Raw genomic sequence first — 25201 nt, forward strand, 5'->3', positions numbered from 1 at the left:
ATAGATTGGTTTCAGATATTCCTGTTGTTAATCGTTGATGCTTTAGTTTCAGTTGTTTTTTTAAAGAGAGGAGGGGCGGGCCAGTTGAACGCTTCTGTAACGAGGACGCGCTTTGAAATGTCCTTTATGAATCAAACCAGGAGCTGTCCATCAGCGTCGTTGTTTTAACAATGCGATTTCAAAGAGACAGTTCAAATGTAACCTAATCTTTGAAAGGGTGTGTAATAATAATAATGTCGAGAACGGCAAGTGATGTATCATTTATTTTGTTCCCATCTTTATTGTTCAAACGCCTGGCTGCAAATGACTCTCTCCTGAGTTTATTTTTCAAAGAAAGCTAAATATGGAGTGCTTTCCCGTTTCTAACAAGAATACCAACGATTCCGTGAGGATGTGCGAGTGCGTGTGTGTATATATATATAAATATAAATAATATCTAAGATGAGAGATTTTGTTCTTGTGTTTGTAACCTGCGCGGACACAGCATGTCCTTGGCAGGAGGTTACAGCATGACGTCAGAGGGCGTCGCTGTGGATTATAACGTCAGGAATCATGAACTGTAACTCTGGGAATGATCCAAAAATCAATAAAGCTTGACAAAAACACAAAATGTGTGTCTGTGCGTTTTTGACATCAGCTGTGCGTGTGGTTTGGTGGCCATGTGACCGCCCATTAGGGGTACCGGCACTGTAGGCGTGGTTTTGATGTCAAAGATTTAAAATCAATTCTTACCTCTTAACACGAACAGAATTATTTTAGATTTAACATTGGAACATGTAGATATCGCAAAGGCAACGCTGCAGTTGGAAGGTTAGCAGGATGTTTGAAGATATTTATGGCATTGTGGTTTTTTTTTGTTTTATTATTATTATTTTTGTTTTAATTGTTGTATTTATTTATTTATTTTTGTTATTTGAACACACTATGGTGTGCGATACCCAGCCTGCCGAGCCTTAAATGCATTACAGAGTACGTGGATGCATCGATAGGAAACTAAACGTGCTACAATTATACTCGACGCTAAAAAAAAACTGACAACTAATGTGAATTTCTATTTTTTTCATATTTTTTCTTTTTTTTTTTTGTTGATTGAATTTGGCTCCACTGATCTCGCCTCGGGGCACGCGCTGCGACCTGCGACCCCACACAGGTGGCTCGAGCCAGGGTTCCAATATCTGACCCACTGACTCACTGACTGACCTGACTGACTCACTGACTGACTCGCTGACTGACCTGACTGACCTGACTGACTCACTGACTGACCTGACTGACTGACCTGAGTCACTGACCTGACTGACTCACTGACCTGACTGACTCACTGACTGACTCACTGACCTGACTGACTGACTGACTCACTGACCTGACTGACCTGACTGACTCACTGACTGACCTGACTGACTGACCTGAGTCACTGACCTGACTGACTCACTGACCTGACTGACTCACCTGACTGACTGACCTGACTCACCTGACTGACTGACCTGACTGACCTGACTCACTGACTGATTGACTGACTGAATTGGCCCCGTTTTAACGCGTTGCGAGGGGAAGCTGCTAAATGAATATTTGAGAGAATCGAGCAGAAGTAAGATCCACTGCATTCGGGCTCTCGTGTAAGCGCGCAGCATTGTGGGCGTGCTTGTCTCATTGTATTGTGAATGCTTTACAATTGCGATGGCATTTAAATAATTCCTCTGTGTTCACATTAGCTTCGTTTGTACACATATTGAGGTTTCGCGACGCCCCCCCCCCCCCCCGCTCCCCTTGCTATCCGTGTTTGAATGAGCTGTTCACTGAACACACGGAGCCCAGCCCAGCGTGAATGGTGCAGAATACAAATGTGAACTGCAATGTCACAGAGAGAGAGAGGGAGAGAGAGAGAGAGAGAGAGAGAGAGAGGGAGAGAGGGAGGGAGAGGAGGGGCGCTCGCATTACTGGGGCACGTTTATCTTACAGGGGGACGTGATCATTTTGTTTTTCACAGGAAAAATGGAGAGCTACCCCGATCAAACTCTGTGGCCCTTGCATTAAAAATCAAAAGCAAAGACGGCCGCCCCATTGTGAAAGCCAGCCCAATGGAAGAGCACCCCGGGCTTGTGTTTGTGGTGACAGTGATGCAGCCTTTAATAACCGCGGCTCAGAAAGACTGCGTTATTTCGATTGCCAGCATTGGGGTCGGGGTCAGTGTCCGCGCCGCCACTGGACTGAGGTGAAGGAAGGAGACATGAGGAGATGGAAAGCGCATTTCCTCCGGGGTTAATTCGCTGTTATTTGCATTTTGAATGATTCGCGAGTGTCCTTGAATACACGATCATATAAAAATCAAGCATTTTCACAGCTGAGCCCGAGAATTAGACACCACGCCTTCCCAGGAGAGAGGGAGCGAAGGACACGGGAGATCCGGAACTTTATTTGGAAGAAAGGGGAGCGGAGCCGCGACCCCGCTCGAGTTTCGTGTTTTCAGGAAGACGTCCGAAGAAAGCCTCCATGAATGCCGCCCCTCTACACGGACCTTTTCCAAACGCTAGCGGCTCACTTGACCAATCAAACCGGGGGATTGAAGCAGACTCTCCGTCGGTTTGGGATTTCTGATGCATGCGAGCTGTAACACCATGATCTTTATGATTCTCGGGGCTTCGATTGTTATGGTAAGAGGATTCTTTAACAGTGTCTTTTCAATGATTATTAGCATGCAATTAAGCGATGTTGTAGCACCAAGCACAGCAGCGAGACAACATCCCTGCATGTAGCAAAATACCAGGACGTTGTAAACAATGTATAGGCATGCTTTTGATCTTCCGTTTTTAACCCTAACCCCCAATTTGTTTAGCAATTATTACTAGAGTCACCTGTTTTATTCCACCATCCAGAGTTGACCAGATGCCTTGGTTGTCGGCTCTTACAGGCAATAGCGTGCTTAATGGACATGAATGCGCTACTGGACCGTTTTCACAATTATATCTTACCGCATTTAAGAGGGGAGGATCGCGTCTGTCACTGCAGCTGTGGAAGGTAAAAACACTCAAAACTAAAGAAACCGCGCTGGTGTTATGATATCATCTCTTTATTCATTTACCCATGAATGCATATTCCAGATCCAAGCAGATTTCTGTCGCTGTGTGATCGACCTGATTAATAACATTCCGATTCCTACCCCAAACCGTGCAGTGCTGCGCTGTGTGTGACGCGGCTCTGCGCTCTGCTCGCGTACAGGGATGCGTATTGCTGGTAACGTTGCGGCGACAGAAATCTCCTTGAGCTCTCTGCATGACTCGAATGCATTCCTGCGTGTGCGTGTGTGTGTGTGTGTGTGTGTGCGTGTGTGTGTGCGCGCGGTGTGTGTGTGTGTGTGTGTGTGTGTGTGTGTGTGCGCGCGGTGTGTGCGCGGTGTGTGTGTGTGTGTGTGTGTGTGTGTGCGCGGTGTGTGTGGTGTGCGGTGTGCGCGGTGTGTGTGTGTGTGTGTGGTGTGTGTGTGTGTGTGGTGTGTGTGTATGAAAGCACAGACTCGGGCACTGACTCGTGCTTTTAACTGGCATTCACAGCCGTGCAGCCCCTTGGTAAGGTTGGCATCAAGGTGACTGTGAGGGTTTATGTTCCTCAATGATACAGTATTTGATGGTCAAGGGAACGGCTCGTCCTTCAGTGTCGTTTCGGATTCCTGAAGCCGGGCTGGGTCACGCCCCCCCCCCCCCCCCCCATCCCCCTCGACGGGCTCAACCCCCACCCCCCCCGCTCCCCCTGGACGAGCTCACGCCCCCCCCCCCCCCTTCTCCCCTCCCTACGGGCTCACGCCCCCTGCCCCCCTCTTGCATGATAGTGAACGGCACTCGAGCCCCACACTGGGATGTTATTATGCGGTTGTGCTTTACTGCGCGTTCGCGGGATATTGAGAGCAATGCGCTTCACACTGATCAGAACTGACATATGAAACTACAGCGAGTCTATCAGCTGTCTGTAACACCTATCTGTCTGCATATGTCACGTTTTTCTAATCCGATGAGGACAAAATGGTCTCCAGAATCACACACGTCGCGCCTCTGTCGGTAGTAGCGGGGTGGGGGGTGCACGTTTTTGGGAGTTTTATATCAATTCAGATCTTTGGGTTAGACCTGTTTTTGTGAAAAGGACATTGTGGCTATAGTTGATTTTTGAAGAGGCGAATTTTGTTTGAAGGATCAAATAAATTAGCATTTCTGGGAAGTGCGTGTGTTTGTATGATTGCATATGATTGAATATATGCATATATATGTATTAACTATACATTATATAGATGCATGTGTAATATGGCATTTTTCGAGTAACAGATGGATTGTGAATATCATTTTGTATTTAGGACTGTAGCCAGTCTATACATTTTACAATCTCTAAGCTGCATGCATGCCTGCCTAATTAGAAACAGCTGCATGAGTAACACAGATGCATAAACACTGACCTGTATGTGTATTTCCAGTGCATGTGTTCTGTACATATGATATGTTTATGTAATTCGTTCTCTGTGTGTGTATATATATAAACACATACATGCATGCATGCACGTGTATGTATTATACATGTACACGCATGTATACTGGTGATAGTGAATGTATTTACAGACATATACATACTGTATATATGAATATGAAGTATAAAAGGTCATCTAACAAGTATTTGCAAGCCATGGTCCCAGAACCCCGAGCCTGGGCAGCAGCCCTGCCTCTGCACTCATCTGCAGGTAGTGTGGGTCACTAATACAATATAATAATATCTTTAGTTTTATATAGCGCCTTTCATAGTGGACCAATAACTGCAGAGTCACACACACAGCTTACACACACTGCACTCACAAACACAGTCACACACACAGCTTACACACACTGCACTCACAAACACAGAGTCGCACACACAGCTTACACACACTGCACTCACAAACACAGAGTCGCACACACAGCTTACACACACTGCACTCACAAACACAGAGTCGCACACACAGCTTACACACACTGCACTCACAAACACAGAGTCACACACAGCTTACACACACTGCACTACAAACACAGAGTCGCACACACAGCTTACACACACTGCACTCACAAACAGTTTACACACACTGCACTCACACTGCACTCACAAACACAGTCACACACACAGCTTACACACACTGCACTCACAAACACAGAGTCGCACACACAGCTTACACACACTGCACTCACACACACTGCACTCACACTGCACTCACACTGCACTCACTCACTGAATGCACTGCGTTTTTATTCAGGCCCCTGCAGGTCGATAGAAATATTATTCTCAACAGCTGCTTTTCAAAGTGTGGCTGTTCCTGGAGCATTTAGTAGGGGCCGAATCAGTGATCCCCAGAAGTAAGACCGATTTTGAAACGCACGCGTGTTGGTTTCATGACCTCCATGGTTTCTTCATGTATTGCAAGTGATTTGGGTATTTGGACAAAGTTGTTTGTAAACCTGTCAAAATGCTTTCTAACTGCACTTTCATTTGAATTCTATACTAGAAGCTAGGAATCAAAAAACAATTCCCAAAGCCGTCAGGGAAAACACGCCTGTCCAGATTTCCTATTATAAATATATATAGAAGATAATGAAATGCTGTGAAAGTTATTCATGTTATAAATTAGAAACTCTTGTCTCCCTCTCCCCTGAACCTCACCTTCTTATTCCTTCACTCCCTCTTTCTTTCACACTGCGCCTCCTCTCCTCTCTCCTCCCCCTCTCCCCGGCAGGCACCATGTGCACTATGTGATCCCCTACGATGGAGACCAGTCTCTGGTGGACTCCTCTGAGAATTACTTTGTGAGCGACAGCGTCACTAAGCAGGAGATCGACCTGATGCTGGGGCTGCTGCTGGGGTTCTGTATCAGCTGGCTGCTGGTGTGGCTGGATGGAGCTCTGCACTGCGCTGTGAGGGCGTGGCGAGCCAGCCGGCGCTACGGTGAGTACAGGGGCCTGGGAGAGGGGAGAAGGGAGAGGGGCCTGGGAGAGGGGAGAGGGGAGAGGGGAGAGGGTACAGGGGCCTGGGAAGAGGGTACAAGGGCCTGGGAGAGGGGAGAAGGGAGAGGGGAGAGGGGAGAGGGGAGAGGGGCCTGGGAGAGGGTACAGGGGCCTGGGAAGAGGGTACAAGGGCCTGGGAGAGGGGAGAGGGAAGGGGAGAGGGGCCTGGGAGAGGGAAGAGGGGCCTGGGAGAGGGGAGAGGGGAGATGGGAGAGGGGCCGGGGAGAGGGGCCTGGGAAGAGGGTACAGGGTCCTTGGAGAGGGGAGAGGGGAGAGGTGCCTGGGAAGAGGGTACAGGGGCCTGTGGAGAGGGGAGAGGGGGAGGGGAGAGGGAACAGGGGGAGGGGAGTGGGAACAGGGGGAGGTGAGGGGAGAGGGAACAGGGGTGGGGTGGGGAGGGGAGGGAACAGGGGCCTGGGGAGAGGGTACAGGGTACAGGGGCGAGGGGAGAGGTGCCTGGGAAGAGGGTACAGGGGCCTGTGGAGAGGGGAGAGGGGGAGGGGAGAGGGAACAGGGGGAGGGGAGGGGAGGGGAGGGGAGAGGGAACAGGGGGAGGGGAGGGGAGGGGAGGGGAGAGGGAACAGGGGTGGGGTGGGGAGGGGAGGGGAGAGGGAACAGGGGCCTGGGGAGAGGGTACAGGGTACAGGGGCGAGGGGAGAGGTGCCTGGGAAGAGGGTACAGGGGCCTGTGGAGAGGGGAGAGGGGGAGGGGAGAGGGAACAGGGGGAGGGGAGGGGAGGGGAGTGGGAACAGGGGGAGGTGAGGGGAGAGGGAACAGGGGTGGGGTGGGGTGGAGAGGGTACAGGGGCGAGGGGAGAGGGTACAGGGTACAGGGGCCTGGGGAGAGGGTACAGGGTACAGGGGAGAGGGGCGAGGGGAGAGGGGAGAGGGGAGAGGGGGAGCTGGGGTTCTCAAGTCTCTTCAGGTGCAATAGGAATGTTGTTTGTTGAAAGGATTCTTGCAGCTCTGCCTTACCACTGGTGCAACAAAGCTGGGTTTGGGGAGCAAACAATTATTCAATATCTTGAACCAGCTTGAGCAGCTGAAAAGTGGAAGCTTCAAATCCACAGAGTGAGTGACAGGTATCCTGCTCTCATCAGTGTATCACACTGCTTGGTAAAGGCTGGTATTCCATCACAGGGCATTAAACAGTGCAGATCAGATACAAGCACGTTACCACTGCTGGACAGGAGCAGTGCGGCCGAGGGTTTGGATGAAGAAAGCGAGCGTACAAACATGCACAGAGGAGCCGCGTGACCCGGACAGCAGTCTTTGAACTGGACTGGGCTGTGGAAACGTCTAGTTTGCTTTAATGTTTTATAGTTTTGACCTCTAGGCGTTTCTAGTGGCACACGTGCGCCTCCGTTCGGATGTCGCTTGGCGCACGTTAGCTGCTCTGCAGCGCCCTGTCGTCGTGCTGTTTTGTTTGTGATTCACTTCCTCAGAAGAGTCTCCGCAGGTCTTATTATTGAGCTGTACTGGCGCTCGCTGCGTGGGTTTTACTCGTGCTGACCTCTAATGCATGTAGATCTCTCAAATAAGAAACCGCTCCCTGATCCCAACACATTCCTGCCGCCTGCTCTCATTTCATCTTCTGGGATTCCCCAAACGAACCCAGGCAGCTGTCTGCAGGGCTGCCACTGCTCTCCCATCCCGACAAACGTTTCCAACATTCAAGATGAAGTGAGGGGCATTCAGCACCTCTGTGCGTTTGAAGAAGCTGGACTCCTCTGTGACTCTCACAGCCCTGCTGCAAATGCATCAGATTGTCGTCTTCAGCGCTGATTCATTAGTGTTTAATTAACTAGCCTGGATACCAGCTGCTCAGCCTCCCCTACCAATCACTGGACTGTCTCTGAGAGAGCTGCACAAAGAGGAGTGTTCATTATTAATAGTGTGCAGGGTGTGTGTGTGTGTGTGTGTGTGTGTGTGTGTGAGAGTTAGCGTGGCTGTGTGTGTTAATGTGTGTGTGTCTGTGCCTGTGTGTCAGTGTGTGTGTCAGTGTGTGTGTGTGTTTGTGTTAGTGTCTGTGTCTGTGTGTTAGTGTCTCTGTGTGTGTGTGTCTCTCTGTCTGTCTGTGTGTTAGTGTCTGTGTATGTGTGTGTGTTAGTGTCTCTGTGTCAGTGTCTGTATGTGTGTGTGTTAGTGTCTGTGTGTTAGCGTGGGGGTCTGTTTCAGTTCCTCGTATAGTCACAGTGCCGTGGCTCCAGACTCTTTCTCCAGTCTCTGCAGAGACTCACAAACCCCGTCCAGCCTGCCAGCTGGGACCCCTGGCATTAGAAATCCTCGCTGCCAACACGTGGGACTGGCACGTGCTCTGAGCACAGGAAATGGGACCATGTTGCAGCTCTGCGGGGTAACGACACGGCTGCATTAAGGCTGTGCTTTTTTACATGACTGTCTGATTTCTCAGCATGTGTGTTACTTACTAGATTCAATCTGAAAAACATACCCCCCCCCCCCCCCACTGACTGGCCCCCTGCATGCAATAGATCTGCGCTGAGTTCATGTGAAATTCAGAGAAACTGGCTATGCTCTCCGCCCGGCTACATCAGCAGTGCTGGGGCCATTGGAACCGCTTCATCACGGTTTAATTAAAGTGATGGGATTCCAATGATAAAAGCGCTTAACAGCACAAGAGCTGCTGAGAACTGCAGGAGCACGTTTCATTCTTCACACCAATTCCAATTTCTTCAAATCAACGTGGCAATAAACAATAATTCCTTTTCTCTCTCTCTCTCTCTCCCTCTCCCTCCCTTCACACTCACTCCATCTCCGTACCCCTCTCCCTCTCCCTCCCTTCACACTCTCTCCATCTCCATACCTCTCTCCCTCTCCCCCTCTCTCCCCCGCCCCTCCCCTCTCCCCCCCTGCAGACTCCCCCTCCTGGTCCTGGCTGCCCCGGTTCTGTAACCTGCGGGCTCTGAGGCGCCCCGCGGCGCTGCGCCCGTTCGAGGACTCCAGCGGGAACATGGTGCACATCAAACAGAAGCTGTACCACAACGGACACCCGAGCCCTCGCCACCTCTGAGCAGAGCCTTCACCAGCGCTCGCTCTCGACGGTCCTTTCCAACTGAAAAACTCAAGCAAACCCTTCTTCTTTTTTGTGGGGGGGGCGGGATGGGAATCGGGAATGTGTGTGGATCTGGGATGGGGTGCTCGGGGCGGGACTGTGTTCAGGAATTTAGATCTTTTTGTTGTTGGGGGGGTGGGCAGAAAAAAGAAAAATGGGTTAACCCCTGGTTGACCTCCGGAATGGTGTGTTTCTGATGCCCCCCCTTGTGTCCCCCTGTCTCGTGTGTCGTCTGCTCCAGCAGTGTAACAATCGCATAGAGCCCAGAACCTGGACTGAGCAGGGGAGAGGGGTGCAGTTACCAGCCAGCTCAAAGAGTCATCCTTTCAGGGGAAACTGGCAAGATAACGTTCTTCAGAGCTAGTTTCTTTCTGCATACCTCTGCTACTTGTTCTGATTTACTCTGCAAAACATAATGAAGAAAATGAAAAAATACAAAGTTTAAATCCAAGCACAAGAGAAGGCGAGGAGGGTCAGGGACCCTGGCAGCCCAGCGATTGCACTGTGCACGTCAGAACCCGACCCGCACGACCAAGCAAAACCAACTCGAAGAAATACATGGACCTGGTCTGTAAGATCATTCTGTCATGTCTTAGTCTAGAACCACCTAGAGGGGGCAGCACCTATCTCATCTGACTCCAGCCAGTGTGCTCAGAGCCCCTGTCTCCTCCCCTTCCTGAGGGGGAGACGAGAGAGGAAAGGGACCTGGTCCGGAGCTCAGAGCCCCTGTCTCCTCCCCTTTCTGAGGGGGAGACGAGAGAGGAAAGGGACCTGGTCCGGAGCTCAGAGCCCCTGTCTCCTCCCCTTCCTGAGGGGGAGATGAGAGAGGAAAGGGACCTGGTCCGGAGCTCAGAGCCCCTGTCTCCTCCCCTTCCTGAGGGGGAGACGAGAGAGGAAAGGGACCTGGTCCGGAGCTAAGAGCCCCTGTCTCCTCCCCTTCCCGAGGGGGAGACGAGAGAGGAAAGGGACCTGGTCCTGAGCTCGGAGCCCCTGTCTCCTCCCCTTCCTGAGGGGGAGATGAGAGATGCGTTTTGCTGCGTAATTCAAACCCTCAGATTCCACTTGACAATGTGAAACCGGAATGTCAGCCTCCTGCTCCTTTCTCTTTAAATCCATTTCATGTGTCTTCTTTATCTCGTTGATTTATATGTTTAAAATATGAATTTATACATTAGAAGAATTGAGAGGGGGTGTTGACCCCCCCTTGCTATCGGTGTGGATGGTAGCGTACCTGCCACTCCCCCTCTTATTTACTGGCCCCAGACCCACCCCACTGTGGGCAGACAGTGGGAGTATGTGGCTTCGTGGCACTGTATTTAGCCTGTAGTTTGATCAGAACATCTGTAGCCAGTAAGTATTGTATTTTGAGTGAGACAAATAGAAGACATGCAGAATATTTCAGCAGTGAGGCGAGTCTTGTGTCTCGAACGCATCACATATTCTCAGGCCTCCGACTCCAGAGACAGCGTCCCGGGTTTGAAACACGGGTCCTGGTGTTTAATCCTTGTTTTGAACTATTTGTATTTGAATGTTACAATACATTATAAAAAACTAAAAAAAATGAGAGAGATTTGTGTTCTTCTTTAAAGCACAACACTGTGATTGATCCTGCACACATGGACACACAGCAGCTGTAATTTCAGGACAAAGAGGTCGACTCGTGTTACTGACAGCAGAGCTCCTCCAAACAACACCCTGAATCACCCCACTGATTACTATGCAAACCCCTCTGTGCATTCACATGCATGTTTGTATTTCAATGAATTACGATGTCACATTTACAAACAGACCCCCTCCCATCTCTCTGCACTCCCTCTTCACTCGGCGCAGGCTCAAGGGACTCACAAACTGAATGTTACCTGAACCACACACACAGTGAGGGGCACTGCACTGGGGTTTCCACACCCACATCTACCTGGACAGCGTGACTGGGAGTGGCGCTTGCTTTTTGAATTTCTGAAACGCCGGGGGTCTTCCTGCAGTCTTCGGCAGGTGAGAGAGACCTGGCAGCAGGTGAGAGAGACCTGGCAGCAGGAGAGAGAGACCTGGCAGCAGGTGAGAGAGACCTGGCAGCAGGTGAGAGAGACCTGGCAGCAGGAGAGAGAGACCTGGCAGCAGGAGAGTGAGACCTGGCAGCAGGTGAGTGAGACCTGGCAGCAGGCGAGAGAGACCTGGCAGCAGGCGAGTGAGACCTGGCAGCAGGTGAGTGAGACCTGGCAGCAGGTGAGAGAGACCTGGCAGCAGACGACAGAGACCTGGCAGCAGGTGAGTGAGACCTGGCAGCAGGTGAGTGAGACCTGGCAGCAGGTGAGAGAGACCTGGCAGCAGACGAGAGAGACCTGGCAGCAGGAGAGAGAGACCTGGCAGCAGGAGAGAGAGACCTGGCAGCAGGTGAGTGAGACCTGGCAGCAGACGAGAGAGACCTGGCAGCAGACGAGAGAGACCTGGCAGCAGACGAGAGAGACCTGGCAGCAGGAGAGAGAGACCTGGCAGCAGGCGAGTGAGACCTGGCAGCAGACGAGAGAGACCTGGCAGCAGGAGAGAGAGACCTGGCAGCAGGAGAGAGAGACCTGGCAGCAGGTGAGAGAGACCTGGCAGCAGACGAGAGAGACCTGGCAGCAGGAGAGAGAGACCTGGCAGCAGACGAGAGAGACCTGGCAGCAGGTGAGTGAGACCTGGCAGCAGACGAGAGAGACCTGGCAGCAGGTGAGAGAGACCTGGCAGCAGGTGAGTGAGACCTGGCAGCAGACGAGAGAGACCTGGCAGCAGGCGAGAGAGACCTGGCAGCAGGTGAGAGAGACCTGGCAGCAGGTGAGTGAGACCTGGCAGCAGGTGAGTGAGACCTGGCAGCAGGTGAGAGAGACCTGGCAGCAGACGAGAGAGACCTGGCAGCAGGCGAGTGAGACCTGGCAGCAGGCGAGTGAGACCTGGCAGCAGACGAGAGAGACCTGGCAGCAGGTGAGTGAGACCTGGCAGCAGGAGAGTGAGACCTGGCAGCAGACGAGAGAGACCTGGCAGCAGGCGAGTGAGACCTGGCAGCAGGCGAGTGAGACCTGGCAGCAGACGAGAGAGACCTGGCAGCAGACGAGAGAGACCTGGCAGCAGACGAGAGAGACCTGGCAGCAGACGAGAGAGACCTGGCAGCAGACGAGAGAGACCTGGCAGCAGGTGAGAGAGACCTGGCAGCAGGCGAGAGAGACCTGGCAGCAGACGAGAGAGACCTGGCAGCAGGCGAGTGAGACCTGGCAGCAGGCGAGTGAGACCTGGCAGCAGGCGAGTGAGACCTGGCAGCAGGCGAGTGAGACCTGGCAGCAGGTTGCAGATGCTGTGCTGCACGTGTAGAAACAGAACATTAGCCTCACGAAGGTAAAAGCAAAGTCAGTTACTGTCTCACTCGCGATCCGTGGGTTCATTACCTTCCCTGTGACTAGCATGGTCTATACCTGAGAGAGCACCAGGGGCTTGTCATCCAGGTGCTCTCTGCTGGTTAGGTTTGCTTCACCATGTGGCAGGGAGCTGTGAGACCCATCGAAACATATTGATGCAGCACATGGCAGCTTCAGGTCTGAGTCATCTACTGCTCTTCATTCTGTCTTCTCTGTGTGTCTTTCTGTATTCAATCCTGTCTACTTAACCAGCCCATCTACCTTTCCAACCCCATTCCTCCAGAAAGCAGCTCTCCCTGTCACTCGTCTGCAGTGACACATCCCTCTTTTTTTTAAATTTAGAATATCCAATTATTTTTAGACTCGGCTCACCGCTACCACCTCCACGTGAATGGCCTCCTCTCATGTGTACATTTTCTTATGTTCATTCACCAGTTCTCTCCAGCTGCATGATAAGGACCCCCCTCTCACCCAGAATATCCATCGAGGAGTCGAGACCTCTTCACACCTCCACGGTAGGATCACTTGTTTGCCATGTTCCACGCTGAAGAGTCGTGTACGCAAGCACAGGAGTCTCTGTGCAGGACATCAAGCAGACAAACTCTCTGCACAGTCTAACTAACCCAAGCTACAGGTAAGGGGGCTGCAGGTACAGACTCCCGCTGCACAGCAGTCTCATCCATAGTTTAATAAGACACACCTGAGCTTGTTACCTATTCACTGTGTCTAATCAAGCTGCTAGTAAAACCTGGAGTGGGTGGCACTGCTGTGCAGCAGGAGTCTCATTCCCATCCCTGTAAGCATTCGATTCTGCCCTGGGGGTGCTAGAAAGGGCAAGTTCTTCACAACATGTCTGATTTACAATTGTTTAAATAAGACCTTTTTTCATCTTCATCTTTAATGGAAAGTAACCGTGGACACGCTCCCGTTGGGACAGCGTTTCATCTTTAATGGAAAGTGACTGTGGACACGCTCCCGTTAGGACAGCGTTTCATCTTTAATGGAAAGTGACTGTGGACACGCTCCCGTTAGGACAGCGTTTCATCTTTAATGGAAAGTGACTGCGGACACGCTCCCATTGGGACAGCGTTTCATCTTTAATGGAAAGTGACTGTGGACACGCTCCCGTTGGGACAGCGTTTCATCTTTAATGGAAAGTGACTGTGGACACGCTCCCGTTAGGACAGCGTTTCATCTTTAATGGAAAGTGACTGCGGACACGCTCCCATTGGGACAGCGTTTCATCTTTAATGGAAAGTGACTGTGGACACGCTCCCGTTGGGACAGCGTTTCATCTTTAATGGAAAGTGACTGCGGACACGCTCGTGTTAGGACAGCGTTTCATCTTTAATGGAATCACAGTTTGTTTGTTTTTTCTATGAGTCCAGTCTTTACATATTATTCTTTTTCTTGTTAAGGCATTCATGTAAACAGTGATGAGTGACAGAGTTCTATTACCCCCACGTACCCTCCCCTAAAACCCCGCAGCGAGGCCAGGGGGCACATGATCTGCACCCCACACCAGACACATCACAAAGGGGCACATGATCTGCACCCCACACCAGACACAATCACAGGGGGTGGCGCGAGACGACGAGACTCGCTCTCACACACACCGCTTGTTCAGAAAAAACCCTGAAAACATCAGATACCCAGAGAGCATTCACATATAACTATTGGTAGTTTGCCAGGGTTGTAAAACAGTTACATTTTATAATTCATGACAAATAATAACAAGAAAAATCAACAGATGTTAAAGATCACTTTGGGACGCAGGAATCCAAAATCCAGTCTGAATTGTTCAGAAGCTCGAGGGTGAATTGTCTGCAAACAGCTGCAGATTAAAACCAGTTTGGTGCCTCTTTGAAACGCTGGTGATCTGGGCTCAGTGGAGGGTGCAGGACTGCACTCTGGGTTTGGGTTTAGAGTCACAAAGATTCCTTCACACAGACCCCCAGTCGCTGATTACTGCCGCGGGTTTAACCCCTTCATGCCCCCCTCTGGCTTCTCATTCTTCAGCCACTGCATCTTCTGCTGGTGCTGCCGGATGGAATCAGAGACTCGAGCGTCGATCATCTCCTCCGTCAGCACCCCCTCCTCCGAGGCATAGGCAGCAGCCTGGGGGGAGAGGGTTCAAAATTCACACTTCTTAGAGAACAGCAAAAAAAGAAGGTGTGTCTACAAATAATGTCCTCACTTCTACAGCAAAGTGAGACACACACACACACACTGTGTAACCATCAGAGGACACACACACACACACACACTGTGTTACCATCAGAGGACACACACACACACACACACACACACACTGTGTAACCATCAGAGGACACACACACACACACACACACTGTGTAACCATCAGAGGACACACACACACACACACACACACTGTGTAACCATCAGAGGACACACACACACACACACACACACTGTGTAACCATCAGAGGACACACACACACACACTGTGTAACCATCAGAGGACACACACACACACACACTGTGTAACCATCAGAGGACACACACACACACTGTGTAACCCATCAGAGGGCAGACAGACAGACAGACGGGGTGCTCACCTGCCAGGCCACGCCCAGCTTGGAGATCTCTCGTCCCGACATGCCCTCCGTCAGCTCAGCGATCTGCGAGCACTTCAACCCATAATCAAACTGAGCCACCTTCAACCGCCTGTGGAGAGAGTGAGGATCTATTAGGAGTTACAGAGTGTGAGTGTATGACATCAGTGTTACTGTGTGAGTGTGAGTGCGGGCTGTACTCACTGCTTGCCCTCGCTTGTTGGTGTGAGTGTGAGTGCGGGCTGTACTCACTGCTTGCCCTCCCTCGCTGGTGTGAGTGTGAGTGTGAGTGCGGGCTGTACTCACTGCTTGCCCTCGCTTGTTGGTGTGAGTGTGAGTGCGGGCTGTACTCACTGCTTGCCCTCCCTCGCTGGTGTGAGTGTGAGTGCGGGCTGTACTCACTGCTTGCCCTCGCTTGTTGGTGTGAGTGTGAGTGTGGGCTGTACTCACTGCTTGCCCTCCCTCGCTGGTGTGAGTGTGAGTGTGAGTGTGGGCTGTATTCACTGCTTGCCCTCCCTCGCTGGTGTGAGTGTGAGTGTGAGTGCGGGCTGTACTCACTGCTTGCCCTCGCTTGTTGGTGTGAGTGTGAGCTGTACTCACTGCTTGCCCTCGCTCACTGGTGTGAGTGTGAGCTGTACTCACTGCTTGCCCTCGCTTGTTGGTGTGAGTGTGAGCTGTACTCACTGCTTGCCCTCCCTCACTGGTGTGAGTGTGAGCTGTACTCACTGCTTGCCCTCGCTTGTTGGTGTGAGTGTGAGTGTGGGCTGTACTCAGTGCTTGCCCTCGCTCGCTGGTGTGAGTGTGAGTGTGAGTGCAGGCTGTACTCACTGCTTGCCCTCCCTCGCTGGTGTGAGTGTGAGTGTGAGTGCAGGCTGTACTCAGTGCTTGCCCTCGCTCGCTGGTGTGAGTGTGAGTGTGAGTGCGGGCTGTACTCACTGCTTGCCCTCCCTCGCTGGTGTGAGTGTGAGTGCGGGCTGTACTCAGTGCTTGCCCTCCCTCGCTGGTGTGAGTGTGAGTGTGAGTGCGGGCTGTACTCAGTGCTTGCCCTCCCTCGCTGGTGTGAGTGTGAGTGTGAGTGCAGGCTGTACTCAGTGCTTGCCCTCCCTCGCTGGTGTGAGTGTGAGTGTGAGTGCAGGCTGTACTCAGTGCTTGCCCTCCCTCGCTGGTGTGAGTGTGAGTGTGAGTGTGGGCTGTACTCACTGCTTGCCCTCGCTCGCTGGTGTGAGTGTGAGTGTGAGTGCGGGCTGTACTCACTGCTTGCCCTCGCTCGCTGGTGTGAGTGTGAGTGCGGGCTGTACTCACTGCTTGCCCTCCCTCGCTGGTGTGAGTGTGAGTGTGAGTGTGGGCTGTACTCAGTGCTTGCCCTCCCTCGCTGGTGTGAGTGTGAGTGTGAGTGCAGGCTGTACTCACTGCTTGCCCTCGCTCGCTGGTGTGAGTGTGAGTGTGAGTGCAGGCTGTACTCACTGCTTGCCCTCCCTCGCTGGTGTGAGTGTGAGTGTGAGTGCGGGCTGTACTCACTGCTTGCCCTCCCTCGCTGGTGTGAGTGTGAGTGCGGGCTGTACTCAGTGCTTGCCCTCCCTCGCTGGTGTGAGTGTGAGTGCGGGCTGTACTCAGTGCTTGCCCTCCCTCGCTGGTGTGAGTGTGAGTGTGAGTGCAGGCTGTACTCAGTGCTTGCCCTCCCTCGCTGGTGTGAGTGTGAGTGTGAGTGCGGGCTGTACTCACTGCTTGCCCTCCCTCGCTGGTGTGAGTGTGAGTGTGAGTGCAGGCTGTACTCAGTGCTTGCCCTCCCTCGCTGGTGTGAGTGTGAGTGTGAGTGCGGGCTGTACTCACTGCTTGCCCTCGCTCGCTGGTGTGAGTGTGAGTGTGAGTGCAGGCTGTACTCACTGCTTGCCCTCGCTCGCTGGCTTCAGCACGTATTTGTCGAAGTACAGCCTCACCAGCCGCTCCCTCTCCTCGAGCCCCGGCAGAGCGAAGTTCACAATCTCGTCGACGCGGTCGTTGATCGCCCAGTCAAACTGCTCGGGCTGGTTACTGGCCAGGACCAGCATGAACCTGCAGAGAGAGGAGCCATCAGCAAGGGCTTATTTAACTCAGTAACTGCACTTCGTGCTTCAGCAGCTAGAACACTGTCTGCTGGTATTAATCTCTGTTAAGCTGACAGTTGATTCCAGCGCCTGGTTTCAGGAACGCTGATCCCTCTGAATCCAGGCGCTGATGGATGACGGGAGATTAATCCTCATTTACAGAACAAAGCCCCTCACCCCCACTCTCCCGGGAGAGAACTCTGTCACACTGCGGGGGAATCAACTGAACAGCACACAGGAGGGGAGAGAGAGTGTGAGAGAGGAGCTCTTTCTGCATGAGTGACTGTGCACAACACTTCCGTTTCCCCTCTGCTGTCACACTGCAAACAACAGAGAGGTTAATAAGAGAGACTTTCTGAATCAGTAAAGACTGAGGAGGCGAAACCAACAGCTGTGAAACCTGCTGGGAGACAGGGACTGGGAGACCCCTTTCCATTTGAACCTGTGTCTCCCGGTGCCTCTGTATTTGAACCCGTGTCTCCCGGTGCCTCTGTATTTGAACCCGTGTCTGCCGGTGCCTCTGTATTTGAACCCGTGTCTGCCGGTGCCTCTGTATTTGAACCCGTGTCTCCCGGTGCCTCTGTATTTGAACCCGTGTCTCCCGGTGCCTCTGTATTTGAACCCGTGTCTCCCGGTGCCTCTGTATTTGAACCCGTGTCTGGCGGTACCCACTTGTTGCTCTGCTCGCCGGTCCGGTACAGGAATGCGTTGAGAGTGGCGCGCAGGTCCTCACTGATCTTCTCCTGGAACACAAGAACACACAGACACATGCTGAGAGAGTGAGCGAGACGGAGGAGAAGGAGAAGGCAGGACAGTAAAGCAGTGACACAGCATTGAAGGAGAAGGCAGGACAGTAAAGCAGTGACACAGCATTGAAGGAGAAGGCAGGACAGTAAAGCAGTGACACAGCATTGAAGGAGAAGGCAGGACAGTAAAGCAGTGACACAGCATTGAAGGAGAAGGCAGGACAGTAAAGCAGTGACACAGCATTGAAGGAGAAGGCAGGACAGTAAAGCAGTGACACAGCATGGAAGGAGAAGGCAGGACAGTAAAGCAGTGATACAGCACTGAAGGAGAAGGCAGGACAGTAAAGCAGTGACACAGCATGGAAGGAGAAGGCAGGACAGTAAAGCAGTGATAATGTAACAATGTTAAATGCACTCACTGTGGCCCTCTTCCGAAGGAATGCATCGGCTTCATCTACAAACAGGAGGAGGCTGCAAACACAACGTTTAAACGTTCACTTTTCAACAGCTGTTGTGATGAAATAATCAGTAATCAATGCTGGACACTATTGTGTAATGGCTAGTCTGTTAGGAGCAGTCAGCACTCTGTAATGGCTAGTCTGTTAGGAGCAGTCAGCCCTCTGTAATGGCTAGTCTGTTAGGAGCAGTCAGCCCTCTGTAATGGCTAGTCTGTTAGGAGCAGTCAGCACTCTGTAATGGCTAGTCTGTTAGGAGCAGTCAGCCCTCTGTAATGGCTAGTCTGTTAGGAGCAGTCAGCCCTCTGTAATGGCTAGTCTGTTAGGAGCAGTCAGCCCTCTGTAATGGCTAGTCTGTTAGGAGCAGTCAGCCCTCTGTAATGGCTAGTCTGTTAGGAGCAGTCAGCCCTCTGTAATGGCTAGTCTGTTAGGAGCAGTCAGCCCTCTGTAATGGCTAGTCTGTTAGGAGCAGTCAGCCCTCTGTAATGGCTAGTCTGTTAGGAGCAGTCAGCACTCTGTAATGGCTAGTCTGTTAGGAGCAGTCAGCCCTCTGTAATGGCTAGTCTGTTAGGAGCAGTCAGCACTCTGTAATGGCTAGTCTGTTAGGAGCAGTCAGCACTCTGTAATGGCTAGTCTGTTAGGAGCAGTCAGCCCTCTGTAATGGCTAGTCTGTTAGGAGCAGTCAGCCCTCTGTAATGGCTAGTCTGTTAGGAGCAGTCAGCCCTCTGTAATGGCTAGTCTGTTAGGAGCAGTCAGCACTCTGTAATGGCTAGTCTGTTTGTCTGTTAGGAGCAGTCAGCACTCTGTAATGGCTAGTCTGTTAGGAGCAGTCAGCCCTCTGTAATGGCTAGTCTGTTAGGAGCAGTCAGCACTCTGTAATGGCTAGTCTGTTAGGAGCAGTCAGCCCTCTGTAATGGCTAGTCTGTTAGGAGCAGTCAGCACTCTGTAATGGCTAGTCTGTTAGGAGCAGTCAGCCCTCTGTAATGGCTAGTCTGTTAGGAGCAGTCAGCCCTCTGTAATGGCTAGTCTGTTAGGAGCAGTCAGCACTCTGTAATGGCTAGTCTGTTAGGAGCAGTCAGCACTATGTAATGGCTAGTCTGTTAGTCTGTTAGGAGCAGTCAGCCCTCTGTAATCACCCTCTTCTGCTGCTGCTGGCCCAGTCGAACACTTTGTGCATCGCAGTGACGCCATCTCTCCCCATGGGGGCGACATCTCCACCAGTCATGATGGCGTAGTCCATCCCAGAGTGCATTGCCAATTTCTGAGAGAGCGAGAGAGAGAGGAGTTTGTAAATGGGCCCCAGGCGTGTTACAGTACAAGTGTTCAATTGTGTCTCTATTAGACCCACCTTTGCAAACAGGGTTTTGCCGGTGCCCGGAGGTCCGTACATCAGAATGTTCCGGTACAGCCCGCGGTTCAGCTGAGTGTTCCGCGTCGCTATGGCGATGTCTCGCACCCGCTCCTCCAGCATGGGCTGCAAAGCAACATGGGAAACATGAGTCCCTCTCTAAATACAAGAAACTGCATGCCGTTCCTTTAGTGCTGTGTGAAGCACGCTGTATTAAACGGTGCTGGGTGAAGCACGCTGTATTAAACGGTGCTGTGTGAAGCACGCTGTATTAAACGGTGCTGTGTGAAGCACGCTGTATTAAACGGTGCTGGGTGAAGCACGCTGTATTAAACGGTGCTGTGTGAAGCACGCTCTATTAAACGGTGCTGGGTGAAGCACGCTGTATTAAACGGTGCTGTGTGAAGCACGCTGTATTAAACGGTGCTGGGTGAAGCACGCTGTATTAAACGGTGCTGGGTGAAGCACGCTGTATTAAACGGTGCTGTGTGAAGCACGCTGTATTAAACGGTGCTGGGTGAAGCACGCTGTATTAAACGGTGCTGGGTGAAGCACGCTGTATTAAACGGTGCTGGGTGAATCACGCTGTATTAAACGGTGCTGGGTGAAGCACGCTGTATTAAACGGTGCTGGGTGAAGCACGCTGTATTAAACGGTGCTGTGTGAAGCACGCTGTATTAAATGGTGCTGTGTGAAGCATGCTGTATTAAACGGTGCTGGGTGAAGCACGCTGTACTCACATTCAGCACCACTCCTTCCAGGGCGTCCTGAGGCTTGCTGGCGAGGCGCCGGCCCATCTGTGAGAGACAGAGACAGAAACAGTTGAAAGAAGAACTCCAGGAGAGCGCAGCTTGCACGAGATAAGTGAACTTCTTTAAATGACAGCTTCCAATGCAGAGTTACGAAGGCACAGGGACTGGGGGACACTCCGAACCCTGAAGAGGGGAACTCTGAAACGTGTCGTCTTCTCGTCAGTGATTTCCTGTCTCTCTGAATCGTGTCGTCTTCTCGTCAGTGATTTCCTGTCTCTCTGAATCGTGTCGTCTTCTCGTCAGTGATTTCCTGTCTCTCTGCCCCCAGCCCCTCACCTTGATGGGGTGTTTGATGGCCTCCCCCACGGTGATCCTGGAAGTCTCGCGCACCAGCGAGGGTTTCCCGAGCCGCGCCTCGATGTAGCGCCCCGCCACCGCCGTGGCATTGCGGGCAGAGTACACCCCGACTGCCAGCAGGGTGAGCCCCGCGACCTGGGGGGAGAGGGGAGGGTATCAGTACTGTACAGTATAACACTCATGAAGCCACTCTCAGCCAATCCAAACACCCCATAACAGCAGTCCTCTCCACTGAACAGAGTCACTCCTGGCAGAGCGAGTTACAGTCTAGTGCAGTACAGCGCTGCCATCTAGTCTCACCGTGGCCGTGACTTTATCCCAGTCAGATACGAAGGCTCTGAATCCCTCTCCAAACACAGTGCCCGCCGTCCTGAGGAACAGAGAGAGAGACGGCTTCAAATCAACACAAGACTGAATGATGGGGAGAAAGTACGTATTCCTGGTGTATTTTATATTCAAACATTACCCAACACACCCTCTTCCACTCAAAATCAAACACTCACCTTCCCTCCCCCTCTCACACACCCTCTCTCTCTCACCCCCTCTCTCTCACACTCCCTCTCTCACACACACACTCCCCCTCTCACACACACACTCCCTCTCTCACACACACACTCCCTCTCTCACACACACACTCCCCCTCTCACACACCCTCTCTCTCACACACTCTCTCTCTCTCACACACACTCTCTCTCTCACCCTCCCTCTCTCACACACACACTCCCCCTCTCACACACCCTCTCTCTCTCACACACCCTCTCTCTCACACACTCTCTCTCTCTCACCCTCTCTCTCTCTCTCACACCCTCCCTCTCTCACACACTCCCTCTCTCCCTCCCTCTCCTCACCGGATAGACTCCAGCACGGTCTGCCTGTGCTCGGCTGCCTTCAGTCTGATCTGCTCGCGGATGATGTCAGCGTTCTCGCGCTCCACCTTCGCCTTCGCCTTTGACTCTGCCTCGATCCGCAGCATCTCGTTCTTGTGCCGCAGCTCCATCTCGTGCTGGATCGTCGCTATGGAAACACAAGCGTTGAGCGATGGGCAGAGCATGGAGAACATCTTCAGCCTGATTATTTACTGAACTGAAATGATCAGCGATAATATAAGCAGCACAAACTGGGTTTCAGACGTCTTCCTGTAGACAATGGAGACGCACGCACACACGCACACGCATGCGCACGCACGTACGTACACACACGCACGCACACACACAACCAGTGACCAGCAGCTGAAACTTCCTGTACCTTTCCGCATGGCTTCCTGTTTCTGGACGGACTCTTCCTGTTTCCGAAGATTCTCATCGTTCAGCAGTTGCTACGGAAACAATATGAAACAATGTAAAGCCCTGTGCACCAGCAGAGCGGGCGTGTTGTGCTGCCCTGGTCCCTCTCCCAGTCTCACCTGCTGCCGGAGCTGGTCTTCATAGCGCTGCCGAGCCAGCTTGTCCTGGTACTGTGCCCTCTGGTGGAGAGGAAGAGCACAGCAGTTACAATGAGAGGCTCTCGGTGCAGTCACATGACACACAGCAGCACTGAACAAACAACTGAGGAGTGAACATTTCAACAACACTGGAAATGAAGACCCTCTCTATCCATCTCTGCATCCCTCCCCCTCCCCTCCCCTCCATCTCTCCATCCCTCCCCTCCCCTCCATCCCTCCCCTCCCCTCTCTCCTCACTGCTTGGTGCTGCTTGGTTTCCTCCCCCAGTGTTTTCCGTCTCTCCTCGCCCTGGATTCGGATCTGCTCTCCTTTCAGCTGCTCCAGCGCCGCCTCGTACTCCTGGAGATCAAAGAGACCGAGGCGAGTCTGTGAGTCTGTCCATCACACACACACACAATCACACTGACACACACACACACACAATCACACTGAAACACACACACACACACACCCTCGTACTCCTGGAGATCAAAGAGACCGAGGCGAGAGTCTGTGAGTCTGTCCATCACACACACACACAATCACACTGACACACACACACACACAATCACACTGAAACACACACACACACACAATCACACTGACACACACACACACACAATCACACTGAAACACACACACACACACAATCACACTGACACACACACACGCACACACACACACAATCACACTGACACACACACACACACAATCACACTGACACACACACACACACACACACACAATCACACTGACACACACACAATCACACTGACACACACACACACAATCACACTGAAACACACACACACTGACACACACACACACACACACACTCACCTTCATTTTGCCCTGCTGCTCAATCTGCAGAGTTTGCTCGTGCATGCGGGCCAGATCCAGCGCTTCCTTGGCATGGCCTGCAGGGGGTGACAGTGAGGCAGACACACACACCTCAGTACAGTAACACAGTGCAACACCATCCCAAAACACAACACTGCACAGCGGCTGCAGTATCACTGAGAGACAACCAGGGGTCACTGGTTCACTGAGTATCCATGAATCAGGGCACTTTCTCTGCAGGAGATAGAAGAATCACATCTCACACTGCCCTGGAGAGCGGAGCGGAGCGTCACGGGAGACACGAACTCCACTGCCCTGGAGAGCGGAGCGTCACGGGAGACACGAACTCCACTGCCCTGGAGAGCGGAGCGTCACGGGAGACACGAACTCCACTGCCCTGGAGAGCGGAGCGTCACGGGAGACACGAACTCCACTGCCCTGGAGAGCGGAGCGGAGCGTCACGGGAGACACGAACTCCACTGCCCTGGAGAGCGGAGCAGAGCGTCACGGGAGACACGAACTCCACTGCCCTGGAGAGCAGAGCGTCACGGGAGACACGAACTCCACTGCCCTGGAGAGCGGAGCGGAGCGTCACGGGAGACACGAACTCCACTGCCCTGGAGAGCGGAGCGGAGCGTCACGGGAGACACGAACTCCACTGCCCTGGAGAGCGGAGCGGAGCGTCACGGGAGACACGAACTCCACTGCCCTGGAGAGCAGAGCGGAGCGTCACGGGAGACACGAACTCCACTGCCCTGGAGAGCGGAGCAGAGCGTCACGGGAGACACGAACTCCACTGCCCTGGAGAGCAGAGCGTCACGGGAGACACGAACTCCACTGCCCTGGAGAGCGGAGCGGAGCGTCACGGGAGACACGAACTCCACTGCCCTGGAGAGCGGAGCGGAGCGTCACGGGAGACACGAACTCCACTGCCCTGGAGAGCGGAGCGGAGCGTCACGGGAGACACGAACTCCACTGCCCTGGAGAGCGGAGCAGAGCGTCACGGGAGACACGAACTCCACTGCCCTGGAGAGCGGAGCGGAGCGTCACGGGAGACACGAACTCCACTGCCCTGGAGAGCGGAGCAGAGCGTCACGGGAGACACGAACTCCACTGCCCTGGAGAGCGGAGCGGAGCGTCACGGGAGACACGAACTCCACTGCCCTGGAGAGCGGAGCGGAGCGTCACGGGAGACACGTCTCGTCCTTACTGCCCGAGGAAACCACACTGAATGTAGAGGTGCAGTTTAATTCAGTCATTCTTCATTGATCGATTGAACAGAGTGAACCGGCCTGGTCACGCTGTGAGTATCACACGTTTTATTATTATTATTATTATTATTATTATTATTATTATTATTATTATTATTATTATTATTATTTATTTCTTAGCAGACGCCCTTATCCAGGGCAACTTACAATTGTTACAAGATATCACATTATTTTTACATACAATTACCCATTTATACAGTTGGGTTTTTACTGGAGCAATCTAGGTAAAGTACCTTGCTCAAGGGTACAGCAGCAGTGTCCCCCACCTGGGATTGAACCCACGACCCTCCGGTCAAGAGTCCAGAGCCCTAACCGCTACCCCAGTACAAACTGACCCGCATGCAGGCTCGCTGTGGAGCTGGGGGCTCGCTGTGGAGCGGGGGGGCTCGCTGTGGAGCGGGGGGGCTCGCTGTGGAGCGGGGGGCTCGCTGTGGAGCGGGGGGCTCGCTGTGGAGCGGGGGGGCTCGCTGTGGAGCGGGGGGCTCGTTATATTCACTCTGTACAGTATCATTATTATTTTGAAACGCTTACGTGACTGGTCGAGGTCCCGAGCCGCCTTGGCAGCCCGCTCCAGCCCCGTGGGGTCGAAGTTGCTCCATTTGTCCTTGGGTTTATCCCCTCCTTCCCCTCCTTCCCCCCCGACCGGCGGCGGGGGCAGGGGCAGATCAGGCGGCGGGCTCGCCTGCCCTTTATTCAAGCCAAACAGCCACGACATGCTTTACTGGATCAGAGGTTCGGATCTGATGAAACGAAGATGCGACTCGGAACCGGGCAGCACTGACACAGGAACACAGACACGAGTGCTGAGGGGCCGCTGCGCATGTGCGAGCTGCAACAGGCGGGGCGGCCGAACGGATACCGCTCCTTGATTGGCTGCAGCCAATCGGCTCTCATC

General features: G+C 52.7%; 2 protein-coding genes and 1 long non-coding RNA gene across 4 annotated transcripts; 1 reads left to right on the top strand and 2 right to left on the bottom strand.

Moving 5' to 3' along the window:
* Positions 1–33: 33 nt before the first annotated feature.
* Positions 34–508, bottom strand: LOC131729916 (uncharacterized). Its single transcript, XR_009323791.1, has 2 exons — positions 376–508; positions 34–337 (listed from the first exon to the last, which is right to left on the bottom strand). It is a non-coding gene; the product is annotated as an uncharacterized LOC131729916 (long non-coding RNA).
* A 1402-nt stretch (positions 509–1910) lies between these two features.
* Positions 1911–9123, top strand: tmem240a (transmembrane protein 240a). 2 transcript variants are annotated; one of them, XM_059020176.1, is made up of 4 exons: positions 1911–2648; positions 2871–3012; positions 5732–5940; positions 8875–9123. In XM_059020176.1, exons 2-4 carry the CDS (start codon positions 2921–2923, stop codon positions 9027–9029), a joined length of 456 nt encoding a protein of 151 aa, XP_058876159.1. In that variant the 5' UTR covers positions 1911–2648; positions 2871–2920; the 3' UTR covers positions 9030–9123. The 2 variants fall into 2 exon arrangements, with proteins under 2 accessions (XP_058876159.1, XP_058876158.1); XM_059020175.1 differs by having other exon boundaries at positions 2906–3012.
* A 4662-nt stretch (positions 9124–13785) lies between these two features.
* Positions 13786–25143, bottom strand: LOC117968614 (ATPase family AAA domain-containing protein 3-A). The gene is made up of 16 exons (XM_059020165.1): positions 24838–25143; positions 23036–23112; positions 22454–22555; positions 22178–22237; positions 22021–22090; positions 21624–21789; positions 21076–21145; positions 20755–20910; positions 20407–20463; positions 19667–19792; positions 19455–19579; positions 18283–18334; positions 17790–17860; positions 16918–17085; positions 15037–15145; positions 13786–14575 (listed from the first exon to the last, which is right to left on the bottom strand). The coding sequence occupies exons 1-16, from the start codon at positions 25019–25021 to the stop codon at positions 14423–14425; spliced, it is 1746 nt and encodes a 581-aa protein (XP_058876148.1). The 5' UTR covers positions 25022–25143; the 3' UTR covers positions 13786–14422.
* Between the last annotated feature and the right edge of the window lie 58 nt (positions 25144–25201).

Source organism: Acipenser ruthenus, unplaced genomic scaffold, assembly GCF_902713425.1.
Source record: "Acipenser ruthenus unplaced genomic scaffold, fAciRut3.2 maternal haplotype, whole genome shotgun sequence".
Classification (NCBI taxonomy): Eukaryota; Metazoa; Chordata; class Actinopteri; order Acipenseriformes; family Acipenseridae; genus Acipenser; species Acipenser ruthenus.

What these genes read in the sequence shown, in the direction of transcription:
- tmem240a (XM_059020175.1), top strand. Translation starts at nt 2,592, where the DNA reads ATGCATGCGAGCTGTAACACCATGATCTTTATGATTCTCGGGGCTTCG. An exon ending in TCGGGGCTTCGATTGTTATG is followed by an intron (nt 2,649 to 2,905) that starts GTAAGAGGATTC and finishes CGGCTCTTACAG; the next exon opens with GCAATAGCGTGCTTAATGGA. An exon ending in GCGAGCCAGCCGGCGCTACG is followed by an intron (nt 5,941 to 8,874) that starts GTGAGTACAGGG and finishes CCCCCCCTGCAG; the next exon opens with ACTCCCCCTCCTGGTCCTGG.
- LOC117968614 (XM_059020165.1), bottom strand. Translation starts at nt 25,021, where the DNA reads ATGTCGTGGCTGTTTGGCTTGAATAAAGGGCAGGCGAGCCCGCCGCCT. An exon ending in GGGATAAAGTCACGGCCACG is followed by an intron (nt 20,911 to 21,075) that starts GTGAGACTAGAT and finishes CTCTCCCCCCAG; the next exon opens with GTCGCGGGGCTCACCCTGCT. An exon ending in GCAAAACCCTGTTTGCAAAG is followed by an intron (nt 19,580 to 19,666) that starts GTGGGTCTAATA and finishes TCGCTCTCTCAG; the next exon opens with AAATTGGCAATGCACTCTGG.